Below are 18,777 nucleotides of genomic sequence, written 5' to 3' on the forward strand. Positions count from 1 at the left end.
CTTCACTGCCCCAAACAGCCACCCAGGACCCTCACTGTCACAAACAGAGCCACCCAGGACCTTCACTGGCCCAAACAGAGCCACCCAGGCCTTCACTGACCCAAACAGAGCCACCCAGGACCTTCACTGTCCCAAACAGAGCCTCCCAGGACTTTCACTGTCCCAAACAGAGCTACCCAGGGCCCTCACTGTCCCAAACAGAGCCACCCAGGACCTTCACTGTCCCAAACAGCCATCCAGGACCTTCACTGCCCCAAACAGAGCCACCCAGGGCCTTCACTGTCCCAAACAGAGCCACCCAGGACCTTCACTGTCCCAAACAGCCATCCAGGATCTTCACTGCCCCAAACAGAGCCACCCAGGACCTTCACTGCCCCAAACAGCCACCCAGGACCCTCACTGTCACAAACAGAGCCACCCAGGACCTTCACTGACCCAAACAGAGCCACCCAGGCCTTCACTGACCCAAACAGAGCCACCCAGGACCTTCACTGTCCCAAACAGAGCTACCCAGGGCCCTCACTGTCCCAAACAGAGCCATCCAGGACCTCCACTGACCCAAACAGAGCCACCCAGGGCCTTCACTGTCCCAAACAGAGCCACCCAGGACCTTCACTGTCCCAAACAGAGCCTCCCAGGACCTTCACTGACCCAAACAGAGCCTCCCAGGACCTTCACTGTCACAAACAGAGCCATCCAGGACCTTCACTGTCCCAAACAGAGCCACCCAGGACCCTCACTGTCACAAACAGAGCCACCCAGGACCTTCACTGTCCCAAACAGAGCCACCCAGGACCCTCACTGTCACAAACAGAGCCACCCAGGACCTTCACTGTCCCAAACAGAGCCACACAGGACCCTCACTGTCACAAACAGAACCATCCAGGACCTTCACTGCCCCAAACAGAGCCTCCCAGGACCTTCACTGTCCCAAACAGAACCATCCAGGACCTTCACTGTACCAAACAGAGCCACCCAGGACCTTCACTGCCCCAAACAGAGCCATCCAGGACCTTCACTGCCCCAAACAGAGCCACACAGGGCCTTCACTGTCCCAAACAGAGCCACCCAGGGCCTTCACTGTCCCAAACAGAGCCACCCAGGACCTTCACTGCCCCAAACTGAGCCACCCAGGACCTTCACTGCCCCAAACAGAGCCACCCAGGTCCTCACTGCCCCAAACAGAGCCTCCCAGGACCTTCACTGTCCCAATCAGAACCATCCAGGACCTTCACTGTACCAAACAGAGCCACCCAGGACCTTCACTGCCCCAAACAGAGCCACCCAGGACCTTCACTGCCCCAAACAGAGCCTCCCAGGGCCTTCACTGTCCCAAACAGAGCCACCCAGTGCCTTCACTGTCCCAAACAGAGCCACCCAGGACCTTCACTGCCCCAAACAGAGCCACCCAGGACCTTCACTGCCCCAAACAGAGCCACCCAGGCCTTCACTGTCCCAAACAGAGCCACCCAGGACCTTCACTGCCACAAACAGAGCCATTCGGGACCTTCACTGCCCCAAACAGAGCCACCCAGGGCCTTCACTGTCCCAAACAGAGCCACCCAGGACCTTCACTATCACAAACAGAGCCACCCAGGACCTTCACTGTCCCAAACAGAGCCACCCAGGACCTTCACTATCACAAACAGAGCCACCCAGGACCTTCACTGTCCCAAACAGCCACCCTGCACCCTTACTGCCCCAAACAGAGCCACCCAGGACCTTCACTGTCCCAACCAGAGCCACCCAAGGCCTTCACTGTCCCAAACAGAGACACCCAGGACCTTCACTGTCCCAAACAGAGCCAACCAGGTCCTCACTGCCCCAAACAGAGCCACCCAGGACCTTCACTGCCCCAAACAGCCACCCAGGGCCTTCACTGTCCCAAACAGAGCCACCCAGGACCTTCACTGTCCCAAACAGCCATCCAGGACCTTCACTGCCCCAAACAGAGCCACCCAGGACCTTCACTGTCCCAAACAGAGCCACCCAGGACCCTCACTGTCACAAACAGAGCCACCCAGGACCTTCACTGTACCAAACAGAGCCACCCAGGACCTTCACTGCCCCAAACAGAGCCATCCAGGACCTTCACTGCCCCAAACAGAGCCTCCCAGGGCCTTCACTGTCCCAAACAGAGCCACCCAGGGCCTTCACTGTCCCAAACAGCCACCCAGGACCCTCACTGTCACAAACAGAGCCACCCAGGACCTTCACTGGCCCAAACAGAGCCACCCAGGACCTTCACTGCCCCAAACAGAGCCTCCCAGGACTTTCACTGTCCCAAACAGAGCTACCCAGGCCCTCACTGTCCCAAACAGAGCCATCCAGGACCTCCACTGACCCAAACATGGCCACCCAGGGCCTTCACTGTCCCAAACAGAGCCACCCAGGACCTTCACTGTCCCAAACAGCCATCCAGGACCTTCACTGCCCCAAACAGAGCCATCCAGGCCTTCACTGCCCCAAACAGCCACCCAGGACCCTCACTGTCACAAACAGCCATCCAGGACCTTCACTGCCCCAAACAGAGCCACCCAGGACCTTCACTGCCCCAAACAGCCACCCAGGACCCTCACTGTCACAAACAGAGCCACCCAGGACCTTCACTGGCCCAAACAGAGCCACCCAGGCCTTCACTGACCCAAACAGAGCCACCCAGGACCTTCACTGTCCCAAACAGAGCCTCCCAGCACTTTCACTGTCCCAAACAGAGCTACCCAGGGCCCTCACTGTCCCAAACAGAGCCACCCAGGACCTTCACTGTCCCAAACAGCCATCCAGGACCTTCACTGCCCCAAACAGAGCCACCCAGGGCCTTCACTGTCCCAAACAGAGCCACCCAGGACCTTCACTGTCCCAAACAGCCATCCAGGATCTTCACTGCCCCAAACAGAGCCACCCAGGACCTTCACTGCCCCAATCAGCCACCCAGGACCCTCACTGTCACAAACAGAGCCACCCAGGACCTTCACTGACCCAAACAGAGCCACCCAGGCCTTCACTGACCCAAACAGAGCCACCCAGGACCTTCACTGTCCCAAACAGAGCTACCCAGGGCCCTCACTGTCCCAAACAGAGCCATCCAGGACCTCCACTGACCCAAACAGAGCCACCCAGGGCCTTCACTGTCCCAAACAGAGCCACCCAGGACCTTCACTGTCCCAAACAGAGCCTCCCAGGACCTTCACTGACCCAAACAGAGCCTCCCAGGACCTTCACTGTCACAAACAGAGCCATCCAGGACCTTCACTGTCCCAAACAGAGCCACCCAGGCCTTCACTGACCCAAACAGAGCCACCCAGGACCTTCACTGTCCCAAACAGAGCTACCCAGGGCCCTCACTGTCCCAAACAGAGCCATCCAGGACCTCCACTGACCCAAACAGAGCCACCCAGGGCCTTCACTGTCCCAAACAGAGCCACCCAGGACCTTCACTGTCCCAAACAGAGCCTCCCAGGACCTTCACTGACCCAAACAGAGCCTCCCAGGACCTTCACTGTCACAAACAGAGCCACCCAGGACCCTCACTGTCACAAACAGAGCCACCCAGGACCTTCACTGTCCCAAACAGAGCCACCCAGGACCCTCACTGTCACAAACAGAACCATCCAGGACCTTCACTGCCCCAAACAGAGCCTCCCAGGACCTTCACTGTCACAAACAGAGCCACCCAGGACCTTCACTGTCACAAACAGAACCATCCAGGACCTTCACTGCCCCAAACAGAGCCTCCCAGGACCTTCACTGCCCCAAACAGAGCCTCCCAGGGCCTTCACTGTCCCAAACAGAGCCACCCAGGGCCTTCACTGTCCCAAACAGAGCCACCCAGGACCTTCACTGCCCCAAACAGAGCCACCCAGGCCTTCACTGTCCCAAACAGAGCCACCCAGGACCTTCACTGCCACAAACCGAGCCATTCGGGACCTTCACTGTCCCAAACAGAGCCTCCCAGGACCTTCACTGTCCCAAACAGAGCCACCCAGGACCTTCACTGCCACAAACAGAGCCATCCAGGACCTTCACTATCACAAACAGAGCCACCCAGGACCTTCACTGTCCCAAACAGAGCCTCCCAGGACCTTCACTGTCCCAAACAGAGCCACCCAGGGCCTTCACTGCCCCAAACAGAGCCACCCAGGACCTTCACTGCCCCAAACAGCCACCCTGCACCCTTACTGCCCCAAACAGAGCCACCCAGGACCTTCACTGTCCCAACCAGAGCCACCCAAGGCCTTCACTGTCCCAAACAGAGCCACCCAGGACCTTCACTGCCCCAAACAGAGCCATCCAGGACCTTCACTATCACAAACAGAGCCACCCAGGACCTTCACTGTCCCAAACAGAGCCTCCCAGGACCTTCACTGTCCCAAACAGAGCCACCCAGGGCCTTCACTGCCCCAAACAGAGCCACCCAGGACCTTCACTGCCCCAAACAGCCACCCTGCACCCTTACTGCCCCAAACAGAGCCACCCAGGACCTTCACTGTCCCAACCAGAGCCACCCAAGGCCTTCACTGTCCCAAACAGAGCCACCCAGGACCTTCACTGTCCCAAACAGAGCCAACCAGGTCCTCACTGCCCCAAACAGAGCCACCCAGGACCTTCACTGCCCCAAACAGAGCCACCCAGGACCTTCACTGCCCCAAACAGAGCCACCCAGGACCTTCACTGCCCCAAACAGAGCCTCCCAGGACCTTCACTGCCCCAAACAGAGCCACCCAGGTCCTTCACTGTCCCAAACAGAGCCACCCATGACCCTCACTGACCCAAACAGAGCCACCCAGGACCTTCACTGTCCCAAACAGAGCCACCCAGGACCTTCACTGTCCCAACGAGACCCATCCAGGCATCTTGAGTCTCCACATAACTGAAGCCCCACAACTATGTTATCTTATTGAATGTGATATCACTGTTAGGTGTGAAGGAGAAAAGCACAGATGTACACTGCACACCGGGGATAATGATCCTTCAACACTTCTCCAATAGCTAATGAGACAGGCAACTCCTGCTAATGATGAAAAAAGTCCATCTTCCAAATGGGAAGTGCACACATTTGTGTACCTGAGATGTGTCAAAGAACAATCCAGCACAGGAACAGGCCCTTCGGCCCTCCAAGCCTGTGCCAATCACGTGTCCTATGTAGACCAACCGCCTGTATCCTCCTTTACCCCATCTGTTCATGTGCCTATCCAGATAAGTCTTAACGGTCACTAAAGTATCTGCCTCAACCACCTCACTTGACAGTGCATTCCAGCCACCACCACCCTCTGTGTAAAAATGCTTCTCCGCACATCTCCACTGAACTTATTCCCCCCCCCCTCACCTTGAACTTGTGCCCCCTTGTAATTTTAATTTCCGCCCTGGGGAAAAGCCTCCAACTGTTCACCCTATCTATACCCCTAATAATTTTATAAACTTCTATCAGGTCGCCCCTCAGCCTCCGTCTCTCGAGGGAGAACAATCCCAGTTTATTCAATCTCTCCTCATAGCTAATACACTCCATACCAGGCAACACCCCGGTAAACCTTTTCTGTACCCTCTCCAAAGCCTCCACGTCCTTTTGGTAGTGTGGTAACCAGAATTGGACACAGTATTTCAAATGTGGCCTAACCAACATTGTTTATAACTAATATAATTTGCTAACTTTTGTATTCAATTACCAAACTTTTATACTCCAATACCTTGTTCCCTAATTCTAAATGTTCTCATTACAAACCTACTCAGAAAGTAAATGGAATGATATGATGTGGGGGTGACACCCCTGTCAGCTGGAGCTCTGTGGCTGACAGTGTCCTACTCTGACTCAGATGGCCTTGGATTCGAGTCCAACCCCAAAGATCTGAGCATAAAATCCAGGCTGATACACCTATGTAGGGGCTTTTCACAGTAACTTCATTTGAAGCCTACTTGTGACAATAAGCGATTTTCATTTCATTTCATAGTACCGAGGGAAGTGCTGCACTGTCAGAGGTGCCTTCTTTCAGATAAGACATAGAATCACAGAAAAATACAGTGCAGAGGAGACCCTTCGGCCCACCGATTCAGCACTGACTCATGCAAAATACCTGACCGAGCTACCTAATCCCATTTATCATAGATTATCATAGAATTTACATTGCAGAAGGAGGCCATTCGGCCCATCGAGTCTGCACCGGCTCTTGAAAAGAGCACCCTACCCAAGGTCAACACCCTATCCCCATAACCCAGTAACCCCACCCAACACTAAGGGCAATTTTGGACACTAAGGGGACTTTATAATGGCCAATCCACCTAACCTGCACATCTTTGGACTGTGGGAGGAAACCGGAGCACCCGGAGGAAACCCACACACTTTGCCCAAAGCCTTGAATGTTATGACTTCCCAAGGCCCCGTCATCTGGATGTAAAACATTCTGTGATACTGCTCCAAGAAGAGCAGGGAAGTTCTCCCGGTGTCCTGGATAATACCTATGACTCAGCCAACATCATTAAAAACAGCCTGGCCACATCTGAGAGAGAAGGGAGCTGACGTTTTGAGTCTGGATGACTGTCAAAACTGGAGAGAAGTAGAAACAGGATCCGATTTATACTGTTGATGGCTGGGAGCTTGGGGGGGGGGTCTGAATAGTGGTACTATCAGTACCCTTCTTAGCCTTAATCACCCCATTTTCATTCCCTTCGTCTTTCTGTCCACAATGTCTTTGTCAATCTCCACCTATCACTTGCCCCCTATCCAGCCCCACCGCTCCCGCCGCCCCCCCACAACAGCATAAATCTGACCCCATTTCCAGTTCTCTCCAGCTTTGACAAAGAGTCATCCAGACTCGAAACGTTAGCCCTTCTCTCTCCACAGAGGCTGTCAGACCTGCTGAGATTGTCCAGCATTTTCTGTTTTTGTTTCAGATTCCAGCATCCGCAGTAATTTGCTTTCATTGCAAAAAACAGACTATCTGGTGGCTTATCTCATTGCTATTTGTGGGAGCTTCTGTGGGCGGGATTTCTCCGACCCCCCCGCCAGGTGGGAGAATCGCCGGGGGTTGGTGTGAAGCCCGCCCCGCCGTCCTCCCAATTCCCCCCCCCCCCCCCCCCCCAAAAAAAAAACGGCCCAGGGTGAGTCGCACCACCCGCCTCGGAGAATGGCGGGGTCCGGCGCGACTCAATGGATGTCGGGGTCGCCCGAATTCTCCGGCCCGCAATGGGCCGAAGTTCCGTCCATCTGTAGCCGATCGCGCCGGCGTAAATTACAGTAGGTCCCTTACCGGCGGGACCTGGCGGTGCGGGCGGGCTACGGGGTTCCTGGGGGGCCGCGGGGGGGATCTGGCCCCGGGACGTGCCCCCACGGTGGCCTGGCCCGCGGTCGGGGCCCACCGATCCGCAGACGGGCCTGTGCCATGGGGGAAACTCTATTCCTCCGCAATGGCCGATGCGGAGACGAACTCTCCCGCGCATGCGCGGGGATGACGCCAGCATGCGCTGGCACTCCCGCACATGCACCGACTCGCGCCGGCCGGCGGAGGCCCTTCATCGCCGGTTGGCGTGGCGCCAAGCCCCAATCCCGCCACTCCAGGGCGGGCCCAGCCCCTGAAGGTGCGGAGGATTCCACACCTTTGGGGTGGCCCGACGCCGGAGTGGTTCACGCCACTCCGTCCCGCCGGAACCCCCTGCCCCGCCGGGTAGGGGAGAATCCTGCCCTGTTTCTTACACTGCAACAAGTATTTTTAAAGTACTTCATTTTTTTATCAAGCATTCTGCATTCTGAGATGTCTTGAGAGCATGAAAGGTGCTGTACAGATGCAGTTTTTCTCTGTCTCTCTCTCCATGTTTTATTTTTTCCTCACAATTAATAATTTGATGTGACAAATTTCCACAGGTATATGGCCAGGGCTCGGGGGCCGACTGTCGAAGACATGTACAGAAGCTGAACCTGCTGCAGGGGGAGAGAATGCAGGCGATGGAAGCTGCTGCCTGGTAACCTTTCATCCTCTTCCATCTGTCCTCTGGGTTAATATTATAATCCACAGAATGTTACAATGGCGAAGGCGGGGTTCAAACCATCCAGCTGCTGGGGCACTTCAGAAGCTATCCAATTGGCCCCATTCTTCCTGCCCCCTTTCAAACATTTATTTTTCAAGTATGTATGATTTTGAAAGTTAATATTAAATGAGCTTCAGGCAGTGCATTCCAGATCATCATAACTTATGTAAAAGCAGTTCTCATCTCCCCTCTTGTTAATTAACAGGAGCCAAGTGGGAAGATTGATTGACAATCTTAACCATTGAGTTTTTGCCTTTTTGTTAAAATTGGTGCGAATCACAGAATGCAACCATAGAATGAGGCCATTCAGCCCGATCGTGCTCAGCCAGCTCTGTGAAAGAGCTACCCAATTAGTTCCAGACATTAGCCTTTTCCCCATAATCCTGCAAATCAGCCATCTTTTTTCATTAATTCTTTCATGGGTGGGGGGTGTCCGTCACAGGCAAGCCCGGCACCTGTTGCCCATCCCTAATTGCGCTTGAACTGAGTGACTTGCTATAGGCCATTTCAGATGGGCAGTAACGATCCAGTCGCATTGCTGTGGGTCTGGAGGCCCAGAATGGGTAAGTACGGCAGATTCCCTTCTTTGAACCCATCTCGCCCGAGCATTAACCTGGGTCTCTGGATTACTAGTGACGTTACCAATACACCACTGCCTTCAAGTGCATACCCAGTTACCCTTTGAAATTTCCGATGGGATCTGATTGCACCAGCCTCTCAGATAACACATTCCAGATAGTAATGACCCTCTGTGTGAAGAAATTTCTTCTCGGTTTACGCTCTAATCCTTTTGGCCATTATTTTAAATTTCTGGTTACTGATCCACTTGCCGGAGAACGGAGGAACGAGGGCAGCACGGTAGCACAGTGGTTAGCACAATTGCTTCACAGCTCCAGGGTCCCAGGTTCGATTCCTAGCTTGGGTCACTGTCTGTGCGGAGTCTGCACGTTCTCCCCGTATGTGCGTGGGTTTCCTCCGGGTGCTCCGGTTTCCTCCCACAGTCCAAAGATGTGCAGGTTAGGTGGATTGGCCATGATAAATTGCCCTTAGTGTTCAAAATTGCCCTTAGTGTTGGGTGGGGTTACTGGGTTATGGGGATAGGGTGGAGGTGTGGGCTTGGGTAGGGTGCTCTTTCCAAGAGCCGGTGCAGACTCGATGGGCTGAATGGCCTCCTTCTGCACCGGAAGTTCTTTAAAATGAAAGAAAGAAAACAGTTTCTTCCTACTTACTCTGTCAAACACCTTGATAATTTAGAACAGCTCTATCAGATCCCTCCTCAACCTTTTCTGCTTTAAAGAGAGTCTACATCGACCCTCTGATAGAGCACTCGACCCAGGACCGCTCCTTTGCCCTATCCCTGTAACCCACCTAACCTGCACATTTTTGGACACTATAGGAGTTGAGGCCAAAACGTGTGATTTCAAGAAGCAATCAAGGGATATGGGGGGAAAATGGGATTAGGGTATTGAACTTGGTGATCAGCCATGATCATAATGAATGGCGGAGCAGGCTTGAAGGGCCGAATGGCCTTCTCCTGCTTCTATTTTCTATGTAAGGGGCAATTTAGCGTGGCCAATCCACCTAACCGGCACAACTATGGACTGTGGGAGGAAACTGGGTGCTAGTCCTTCGTAACTTTCACTTCTGCCTCATCTGTATCTTTTTTATTATTGTGGGGATTCTCTTTTCTGTTTTACGGCAGGTCCATTGAGGAGTCAACGTGTTCAAGCACTGGCTGCCATTCCGGAAGCTTTTGTACAATGAGTGACCAGGTGAGAGAGATCGAAATGGAGGGTAGGCTTCCCATAAACTCGCGATCTCTCCCCCCCCCAAAAAAATTGATCTACGGTGACATTGGAGCTTTGCAAAGCCCATTTCCATTTCTCCCCTGGGTTGCTAACACTTTTTGAACATCAGTTGGAGTTGGTTTTTGACTGACCGCTCAATATCCGGCTGGTAAAGTGATAATATTTAGCTATACCGAGTTCAATTAGAATGAGTTATGTGTAAACCAGACTAGGAACGGATGACCATACCCTGATCATTGCTGTTTGTTGGCGCTGCAGCAAAGTAACTGGTCTTTTTAGCCTTACAGATAATATGTTTTGACAAAAACAAATACTTGCATTGGAAACAATTCAGAGAAGATTCACTAGGGTGATTCCTGGAGTGACGGGGTTGTCATGTGAGGAAAGATCTTTTTTTGTTTTTCCATAGGACGTGGGAGTCGCTGGGATGTCCAGCATTTGTGGCTTGTCCCTAATTTGCCTATGAACTGAGCGATTTGCTCGGCCATTTCAGAGCAGTTCAGAGTCACCACATTGCTGTGGGTCTGGAGTCACCTGTAGGTCAGACCCAGGTAAGGATTTCCTTCCCTAAAGGGCATGAGGGAACCACATGTGTTTTTATGGCAACCCTTGGTCATGGTGACCATTACTGTGACTCGCTCTACATTCCTGATTGATTAATTGAATTAACATTCCACCAGCCGCTACAATGGGATTTGAACCCATGACCATAGAACATTAGCCTGGGCCTCTGGATTACTCCTGGCGAGCAGGCTGGGTGTATGCACATTGGAGTTTAGAAGAATGAGAGGTGACATTATTGCAACAGGAGCTTTTGAGGGGTTGAGACAGGGTGGATGCTGAGAGGGTGCTTCAGCTCATTGGGAGGGGGATCCAGAACTCAGGGGCACAGTTTTAAAATAAGGGATCTCATATTGAAGATGGAATTTCTTCTCTCATTGGGTCATTAATCTTTGAAATTATTTTTCCCCAGAGTGTAGTGGAGGCTGGGTTAGACATTATTTGATCTACAAGGGAGAGAAGGGCAGCAAGAAAATGAAGTTAAGGCCACAATCAGATCAACCAGGTTCTCCGCGTGCCTGCGTGGATTTCCTCCGGGTGCTCTGGTTTCCTCCCACAGTTCGAAGATGTGCTGGTTAGGTGGACTAAATTGCCCTTGGTGTCCAAAACAAAAGGTTAGGTGGGTTTACGGGATAGGATGCAGCGGGCTTAAGTAGGGTGCTCCTTCCAAGGGCCGGTGCAGACTCAATGGGCAGAATGGCCTCCTTCTGCACTGTAAATTCTATGATTACTGAATGGTGGAGCAGGCCCGATGGGCCGAATGGCCTCCTCTTTCTTATGATCCTCTTATATTATAAAGTGACAGTATCTGCATTTGGAAATGAATATGTGATTTAATGTTACTCTAACTTTGTCTCTTGCATATTGTTTATTGGCTCAGGTTGAGAGCCCATCCAGCAACCGCTGGAGTGTTTATCTGGACCAGAAGCACGTTGAAGAATCATCAGAGGATGAGGGAGAAGGTGGAGAGAATGTGTACACGGACCGCCAGCACTTCCAGGCAGGCGTGAGGAATGCCAGCAGGGATGGAAGGTCAGAGGTTGGGGGTTGGAATTTCAAAGCAATTCTGGTGAGCCGCATGGTTGATCCTCTCAATCATGGAGGTTGGGCCAGTCCCTGGTTTGACCTTGGAGGAGGAGGTGGGTACACTATCGACTTGATTAGGAGGTGGTCCGGAGAGTTGGAAGTTCCTGTTCTCAGGAGCTATGCAACAAGATGCAGCTAACTCTCAGACCAGTTGGGAGCTAACTTAGTCGCAACCCCTTCACCACTGAAGACTCGCAGTTGTGTGGGAGGAACCTCAATGAGGTGGGGGAGTGGACTAGTCAGAAGATTGTTGGGGGTGGGAGCTTTGAAGTTACTGAGGGTGAAGAGCCACTCAGTTCAAATACTGTTGGGGAGAATGTGTTGGAATCTTTTCTCTTTTCATTCCTAGGAAACGTAAAAGAGGATTAAACAGTGACTGCAAGCACTTGCATCCATATGGAAACAATACTGATCACGATGAAAAGCAGTCTGCTCAGCAGAAGATGAAAAGCTACCTGGTGAGAGTTCAACTGATGCAAACTTGTAAATGCCTTATGATTGTAGCTGGGAAATCCCTGATATATACGTTTGTTGAAAGCATTTGGGCCCTCTATCTTGTTTCAGTTGCCCCAGGTGTTCATCAATCCAGGAACAAGCCATGGTCTTGTTGGATGGACGCAGAACAGCTGGAGAGGATTATTTATTTATTTAGTGAATGCAAATCCCCAAAGTCAAGCGCTAACCTTATCATTTTCTGAGTTTAAGATGATTAGTTATTCTGTAGAGGGTATACTCCTCCATAATTTGCAGCATTGTTTCCACAAGTGCTTAATGGGTTTGTACTGAGGTCCTGGGGTGGAGGTTGGCTGCACAGGGGCCCTGGCCTTTAACACGGAGCATTATCACTGAGGCTGTTCAAAGTCGAATGGCCTCCTCCTGTTCTGATGTCCCGCCATCGTTAAGATGCCCCACCAGATGGACCACCAGACATTCCCTGGACAGCCCTATTCTGCGGAGGAAAGGTCCTGAACCGAACTTGAGGGAGGATACTGTGACCCTCCCACAGGAACTCTGCTGAGGCCACAACTCCATAGCTGGGTGGTGCAAAAGGAAATCTCTGTGCTTCACACTGAGAACTTGAGAGATCAATTGGCCCAAAGGGTTGGTTTCATCTGCATCCTCCTTTTGGAGGGATTTGCCTAGCTGAGGTTAAGAGCTCCCGCGTTTGGTGAGACTAGGGATGAATTTATGTTCCGATAATCTGGTGCAGCGATGTGTTCTGCCATTAACCTGGGCTCATTAATTCTTCAGAATTATTAAATAGCTATTTTTAGTCACCGTTCCGCAGAACCATCCCTCCCTGTGCTAAGCAATCTGACGGTGCTGGAAGTTTACAGTGAGGGTGAATTGTGTCTCTTTGACAGACAATCTGAAACTGATCTCATGGCATCTCGTGGCTCTCTATTGCCCTCTGCAAATATTTGGCTGGCTGGCCCTTAAAAGATGCAATGGTCTCTGCCTCAAAGACGCTGAGTAACAAAGTATTCCATGCTTCTGTGTAAATAGATTTCTCCTATCTTCACCCCTCATTGAGTGATGATTTTAAATTGGTAACTATTTTCACTGACGCTCCCAACAAGACAACCTCTTCATTCGATGAAACTATCAAACCCCAAAGTATTCCCAATAAACTGAGTGGAACCAATGAACTTTGACTTTCACGAACGATTTATGGAAAACCATCAGTTGGATTATGTGCTTTACTCAGAAACTGATATTTGAAATAATCTGCTCCACAGTGTCTGATTGGCTCAGTGGGTAGCGCTGAGGTTATTTCTTTTTAGGAAACATTTTAGTGAAGCATTTCTAATTTTAACACTCTAAATGACCGAGCGGTCCAACACATGCAACAGCCTCACAGTAACACACCCAACTTCCCCCCCCCCACCCTACCTCCTGACTATCCACATATTGGATTCTCTACCCGTGTTCTTCACTGCCATGCCTCCCCCCCCCGCCCTTCTGCTGACGGTCAGTTTTCCTTAAAGAAGTCGATGAACGGCTGCCACCTCCGAGCGAACCCCTGAATTGATCCCCTTAAGGCAAACTTAATCTTCTCTAGTCTGAAAAACCCTGCCATGTCACTAACCCACACTCGTGACTTTGGAGGCTCCAAGTCCCTCCGTCCCAGCAAAATCCATCTCCGGGCCATCAGGGAGGCAAAGGACAAAACGTCGGCTTCTCTCTCTCTCTCTCTCTCTCTCTCTCTCTCTCTCTCTCTCTCTCTCTCTCTCTCTCTCTCTCTTCCCCCCCCCCAAGCTCCCGAATCTTCCGACATTCCAAATATTGCCATCTCTGGACTCGGAGTAACCCTCCCTTCCAGGACCTCTGACATGACATCTGAGAATCCCTGCCAAAACCCCCTCAGCTTCGCTCATGCCCAGAACATATGTACATGATTCGCCGGACTTCCCCCGCACATCCCACACCTGTCCTCCACCTCCTCAAAAAACCTGCTCATCCGGGCCAGTCATATGAACCCCGTGGACCACCTTGAACTGGATCAGGCTAAGCCTGGCACACGACGAGGATGAATTGACTCTCCTCAGGGCCTTTTTCCATAGTCCGACTTCCAACCTCTTCTTCTCCCCACCCCCCCGCCCCCAAACCCGTCCTCCCACTTCCTCTTCACCTCCCCGATTGGGACCCCTTCCCACTCCATCCATTCCTTGTATATTTCCGAGACCCGCCCCTCCCCAACCCCTGTTTTTGACATCACCTTATCCTGTAGTCCCCTTAGGGGGAGGCAAGGGAAGCTTCAAACCGGCTGGCCTCCAGACAGAATCCCGTACCTGCAGGTACCGAAATCCATTCCCACCCGGTAACTCAAACTCCTCCTCCAGGCTCGGGAAACCCTCCTCAATGAAGAGATCCCCAAATCTCTCAATCCCTGCCCGCTGCCACCTCCTAAATGCCCTTAGCGCTGAGGTTGTGTGTTCAGGTCCCACTCCAGAGACTTAAAAATCCAGGCTGACACGTCATGGAGCACTGAAGAAGTGTTGTACCGTCAGAGGGCCATTTTTCACATGAAACATGATCCTGAGGCGCTGTTCGCTTTCTCAAGTGGCCATAACAGATGCCAAGGCATCATTTTGAGGAAGAACGTGGGAATTATCCCCAGTGTCTTCACCAATATTTATCTCTCAATCAGCATCTGCACTGTAAATTCTATGATTCTTATGATTTCAAAAAACAGATGAGCTGGTCATGATCACGTTGCTATTTGCGGAGCTTTGCTGCGAGTAAATCAGCTGCTGTGTTTCCTTCATTGCTTCAAGAGTGACTGCACTGAAAGCATACTTCACAGTGCTTTGGGACTTCCTGGTGTCATGAAATATGCTATAGAAATGCATATGTAAGCCTGTTTTTCCTGTCCACGACTTGATAACCAATCAGGTGTTCACAGCTGGATACTATGGTGATCAAGTTAGGGTACCAGCAAAATGGGAGTTGATGTGGGGATTCTGGGTGTAAAAGAGCATGGTCTTAATGGCAGAGCTAGAGTACCAGAGGAATGGACTTCAATTACCCAAAAGAGCCTTTCCTGCTCTCGACGACTTGTATGTTTACACTGGTAATTTTCTGTGTTCCAGAAGTATGTGAATTCCAAACCAAGTGAGAACAGAAACAGGAACCCTGAGATTGGAGATGCAGAAAGGAGCAATGTTTTAAACTGGTCACAATTGGAATCTAACCCCACAGCCCGGCTGAGAGATGAGGGCCAGCCTGGCACTGCCGCTTCGCCAGTCAAGAGACAGAGCTCCAGATGGGATCGATTCCTACCCCACAGTAGTGCAGAAGACAATAAAATCTTCAATCAAGACTCTGGTGATGCTGAGAGCCATCAAACTTGGAAGAGGGGTTCTCCTTGCACTGACCAGCCCTCAGCATGTTTTGTACTCGAAGATCAAGGTGCATATAGAGATAGTTCTTCTCTTACCGCTGGTAATGGCTGGCCAAGTTCACCACTTGCCACTGGAAGAGCTACAGAAGGAATCGTGACTCAACCACCCACTTCTCTGGAACTTGTTGGAGAAACCACAACGGTGCTGGGCTTGCCTGAACTTGCCAGTGATGTTCATGAGCCCAGCGGTGGTGTCTGCAAAGCTGTGAAAGCTACCCCGGCACATGAACCCATTCCTACATCATCTGCATATAATGTGCCTGGAGTTTTACACATCCTAAAGTCGGGGACCCCCTTGACCCCACTTATTCAAACGGCCCATCAATTCTCAGCTTGTGGGATCCCCAGTACAGCTCCCAGATTACATGCCAAACCCAGCTCCTTTCTGTCACTCTTTCAGACCGACGAGGATTTTGATGATTTGTGAGGCAAGTAAAATTACACATTATTAAACCAGTGGCATCACAATATCCTGTACGACTCTCCACAAACCCGCGCTAAATCCACCAGCACACTTATTGCTGGCATTAATCTGCGGAATTTTTAAAATTAAAGGTGGGTGAAAACATTATTTCAGGCAGTGCTTGTGTGGAACAGCAAGAGTTGAAAATTGAGAAACATACCTCCTTGTTTCCCCCCAGCTACTATTTTTTTGGAATGCTCGCTTCTGTAGAATTACCGGGATGTGCTACAACTGTAGCCAGAGATAAAAGATTCATGTTGGTTCCTGTTGTAGTCAGTTGGTTGGGTGAGGACAGGGATCAGCTGTGCTACCTTGCTGGTTTGCACAACGGTAATTGTTTAATTATCAATCCTTGGTAGGCCGGCATGGTGACGCAGTGGTTAGCATTGCAGCCAATAGCGCTGAGGACCCAGGTTCGATCCCGGCCCCGGGTCACTGTCCATGCAGTTTGCATATTCTCCCCGTGTCTGCGTGGGTTTCACCCCAAAAACCCAAAGAAGTGCAGCTTAGGTGGATTGGCCATGCTAAAATTGCCCCTTAATTGAAAAAAAATAATTGGGATATTCTAAATTTATTTTTTAAATAACCAATTCTTGACATAGCCATTACTTTGGGTGAGTAGACAGATTTCCTGGTGCAGCTTTTGGCTGTAAATTGAAAATCATATGTTTGTCCCCAATCTTGAAATTAGATCAAACTAATTCCCAATTCATCATTTTCTCAAGCGATGGAGGCAGAAGAGGCTGCAACAAACTGGGGAACAAATCGGAGGGCACGCACTTGATAAAATGGCAGGTTGATTCTAAAGTGCAGCTTGTAGCTGGGGATGGATGGTGGGGTTTGTGTGTGTTGAGTGAATCTGTAAAATAAATTATTTTTAAATATTTCCAGATGTGACCAGTCTTCCTGTCTTTAACAGTGTCATTCTAGAAATTGAGGAGTGAAAATAAAGCCAGGCAGTAGCTTCTCCACAGGAGCCTATTTAGCCCATCACACTGGTGCTGGCCTTTTGACAGAACTGTCTGATTTAATTCCAACCCCCAGCTTTTTCACCATGAGAGTTTTTGAGAGTTTGGCTCAAGATGGGATTGGAACTTTATGGGAAAAACAAAATGTTAGGTAAAGCTTTGTGTGAAGAAATGTCAAGACAGGCCTTTACAGGCTTCTGATAGCAAGCCGTAATTGTTGTTTTAGTACCAGACAAATTGCAGACGGCCTTGGGAAGGGTTGCGCTAGGCTTGAAAATAATCATAAATTAGCTAAAAGGCACAGATGGAATGCAAGGGAGCTGCCCTCAGAAATGAGCCAGAAACTGTATAAGAACTGCTGTTAGATGTATTGACTTTGGCTTGCTATTGTAACTCTCAAGAGATACAGTGGTCTTAGCCCCGGCCGAGAAATAAACATATGTTAAAGTAACAAGGTGTTCGACTGATCATTTCATCCGGACTGGCTGCAAAAGAATCTACATTTGGTGGGAATGCGGGCATTCAAGGAGCCTCCCTGGAACCTGACGGCGTAACAGATTGATCGCATTCGGACGCTGAGGAGGGAATTGGCCACCAAACGTGAGTACCCTTGTTACCACTTTGGTTTCCCCCTCTGCTGTCCCGAGTGTGGCCACGCCCTGCTGTTCGGTTTCAGTGGAGACTCTGACGAAATCACAGCAGTCCGGCGAACCCGTTACGAAGAAGGGTTGAAAGGGTTGGAGTCCCAGGAAGGTTGGACCTTCCTAAGGTCCCGGGTTGGAAACCTTGGGAGGTTAGAGTCCTCCCTAAACAGTCCGGGTTGGAGTCCCTGGGAGGTTAAAGTCCTCCCGAAAGTCCCGGGTTGGAGTCCCTGGGAGGTTAAAATCCTTCCTAAAGTCCCGGGTTGGAAACCCTGGGAGGTTAGAGTCCCCCCTAAACAGTCCGGGTTGGAGTCCCTGGGAGGTTAAAATCCTTCCTAAAGTCCCGGGTTGGAAACCTTGGGAGGTTAGAGTCCTCCCTAAACAGTCCGGGTTGGAGTCCCTGGGAGGTGAGAGTTCTCCCTAAAGTCCCGGGTTGGAAACCTTGGGAGGTTAGAGTCCTCCCTAAACAGTCCGGGTTGGAGTCCCTGGGAGGTTAAAATCCTTCCAAAAGTCCCGGGTTGGAAACCCTGGGAGGTTAAAATCCTTCCTAAAGTCCCGGGTTGGAAACCTTGGGAGGTTAGAGTCCTCCTTAAATCTCCGGGTAAATGAGTGATGATGATCCTTAGGGTTGCCTCATACCTTCGCGATAAAAGGTGGTTTTCGATAAATAAGTACATCAACCGGTGTCTAGACTTGTTCGACACTTCGGGTTGATCAGATTGAATATTACAGAGAACAGATAACTCTGTCCAAATTATATATTATAAAATTTAAATGGTGGTGCGGATAACACCTAAAGGAAACATAATAAACAGGGCTTGACCGTTGCGTGCCCTGTCGGAACACTCGAACAATTTCTTAAATCTGTTAGTTCTGTCTTTGATTCCCCGAGTCTGTCAGACTGTTTAAATCAGTCCTCTCTCTCTCTCTCTCTTTTCATGTTTCATTTCCAGACTTTGACCTTCTAAAAGTCACTTTCGAACAATTTGATTTAGCCTTTTGATTGGGCAATGGGGCAGGATAACCCCGTTTAAATTCTTGATTGAATAGGCAATTTAGGACTTCCGGGTGCGGCGATGACCAGCTAAGTCGCACGTTTCGGCAGCTCCCGGTGGAACGGACTTTTGGGCTCTTAATAGGAGCCCCAACGGCAATTTTAACGGCTAAAAACACTGCGGTAAACCAGAAGGGAATCCCCCCGGACACGGATGGAAAAAGGAGAGGAAAGTGGCCGGATTGTGGTGGATCTTCTAGAGCAGCGGCAAGCACAAAGCAAGATGGCGTCGGAAGGTGGCAGTTTAATATGGGGCCCTGACCAACAAGAGTTCCT

General features: G+C 50.8%; 1 protein-coding gene across 1 annotated transcript in view; it reads left to right on the forward strand.

Annotated features, from left to right (window-relative positions):
• Positions 1 to 18,777, forward strand: part of mrnip (MRN complex interacting protein) — a 50,506-nt gene that overhangs the window by 20,383 nt on the left and 11,346 nt on the right. The window contains exons 3-7 of the mRNA XM_072512684.1: positions 7,853 to 7,950; positions 9,719 to 9,788; positions 11,266 to 11,417; positions 11,821 to 11,929; positions 15,065 to 15,803. Of these exons, the coding sequence (XP_072368785.1) occupies positions 7,853 to 7,950; positions 9,719 to 9,788; positions 11,266 to 11,417; positions 11,821 to 11,929; positions 15,065 to 15,802 (1,167 nt within the window). The 3' untranslated portion in view covers position 15,803. The remainder of the gene's footprint in view (positions 1 to 7,852; positions 7,951 to 9,718; positions 9,789 to 11,265; positions 11,418 to 11,820; positions 11,930 to 15,064; positions 15,804 to 18,777) is intronic.

Source organism: Scyliorhinus torazame, chromosome 7 (assembly GCF_047496885.1).
Source record: "Scyliorhinus torazame isolate Kashiwa2021f chromosome 7, sScyTor2.1, whole genome shotgun sequence".
Lineage (NCBI taxonomy): Eukaryota > Metazoa > Chordata > Chondrichthyes > Carcharhiniformes > Scyliorhinidae > Scyliorhinus > Scyliorhinus torazame.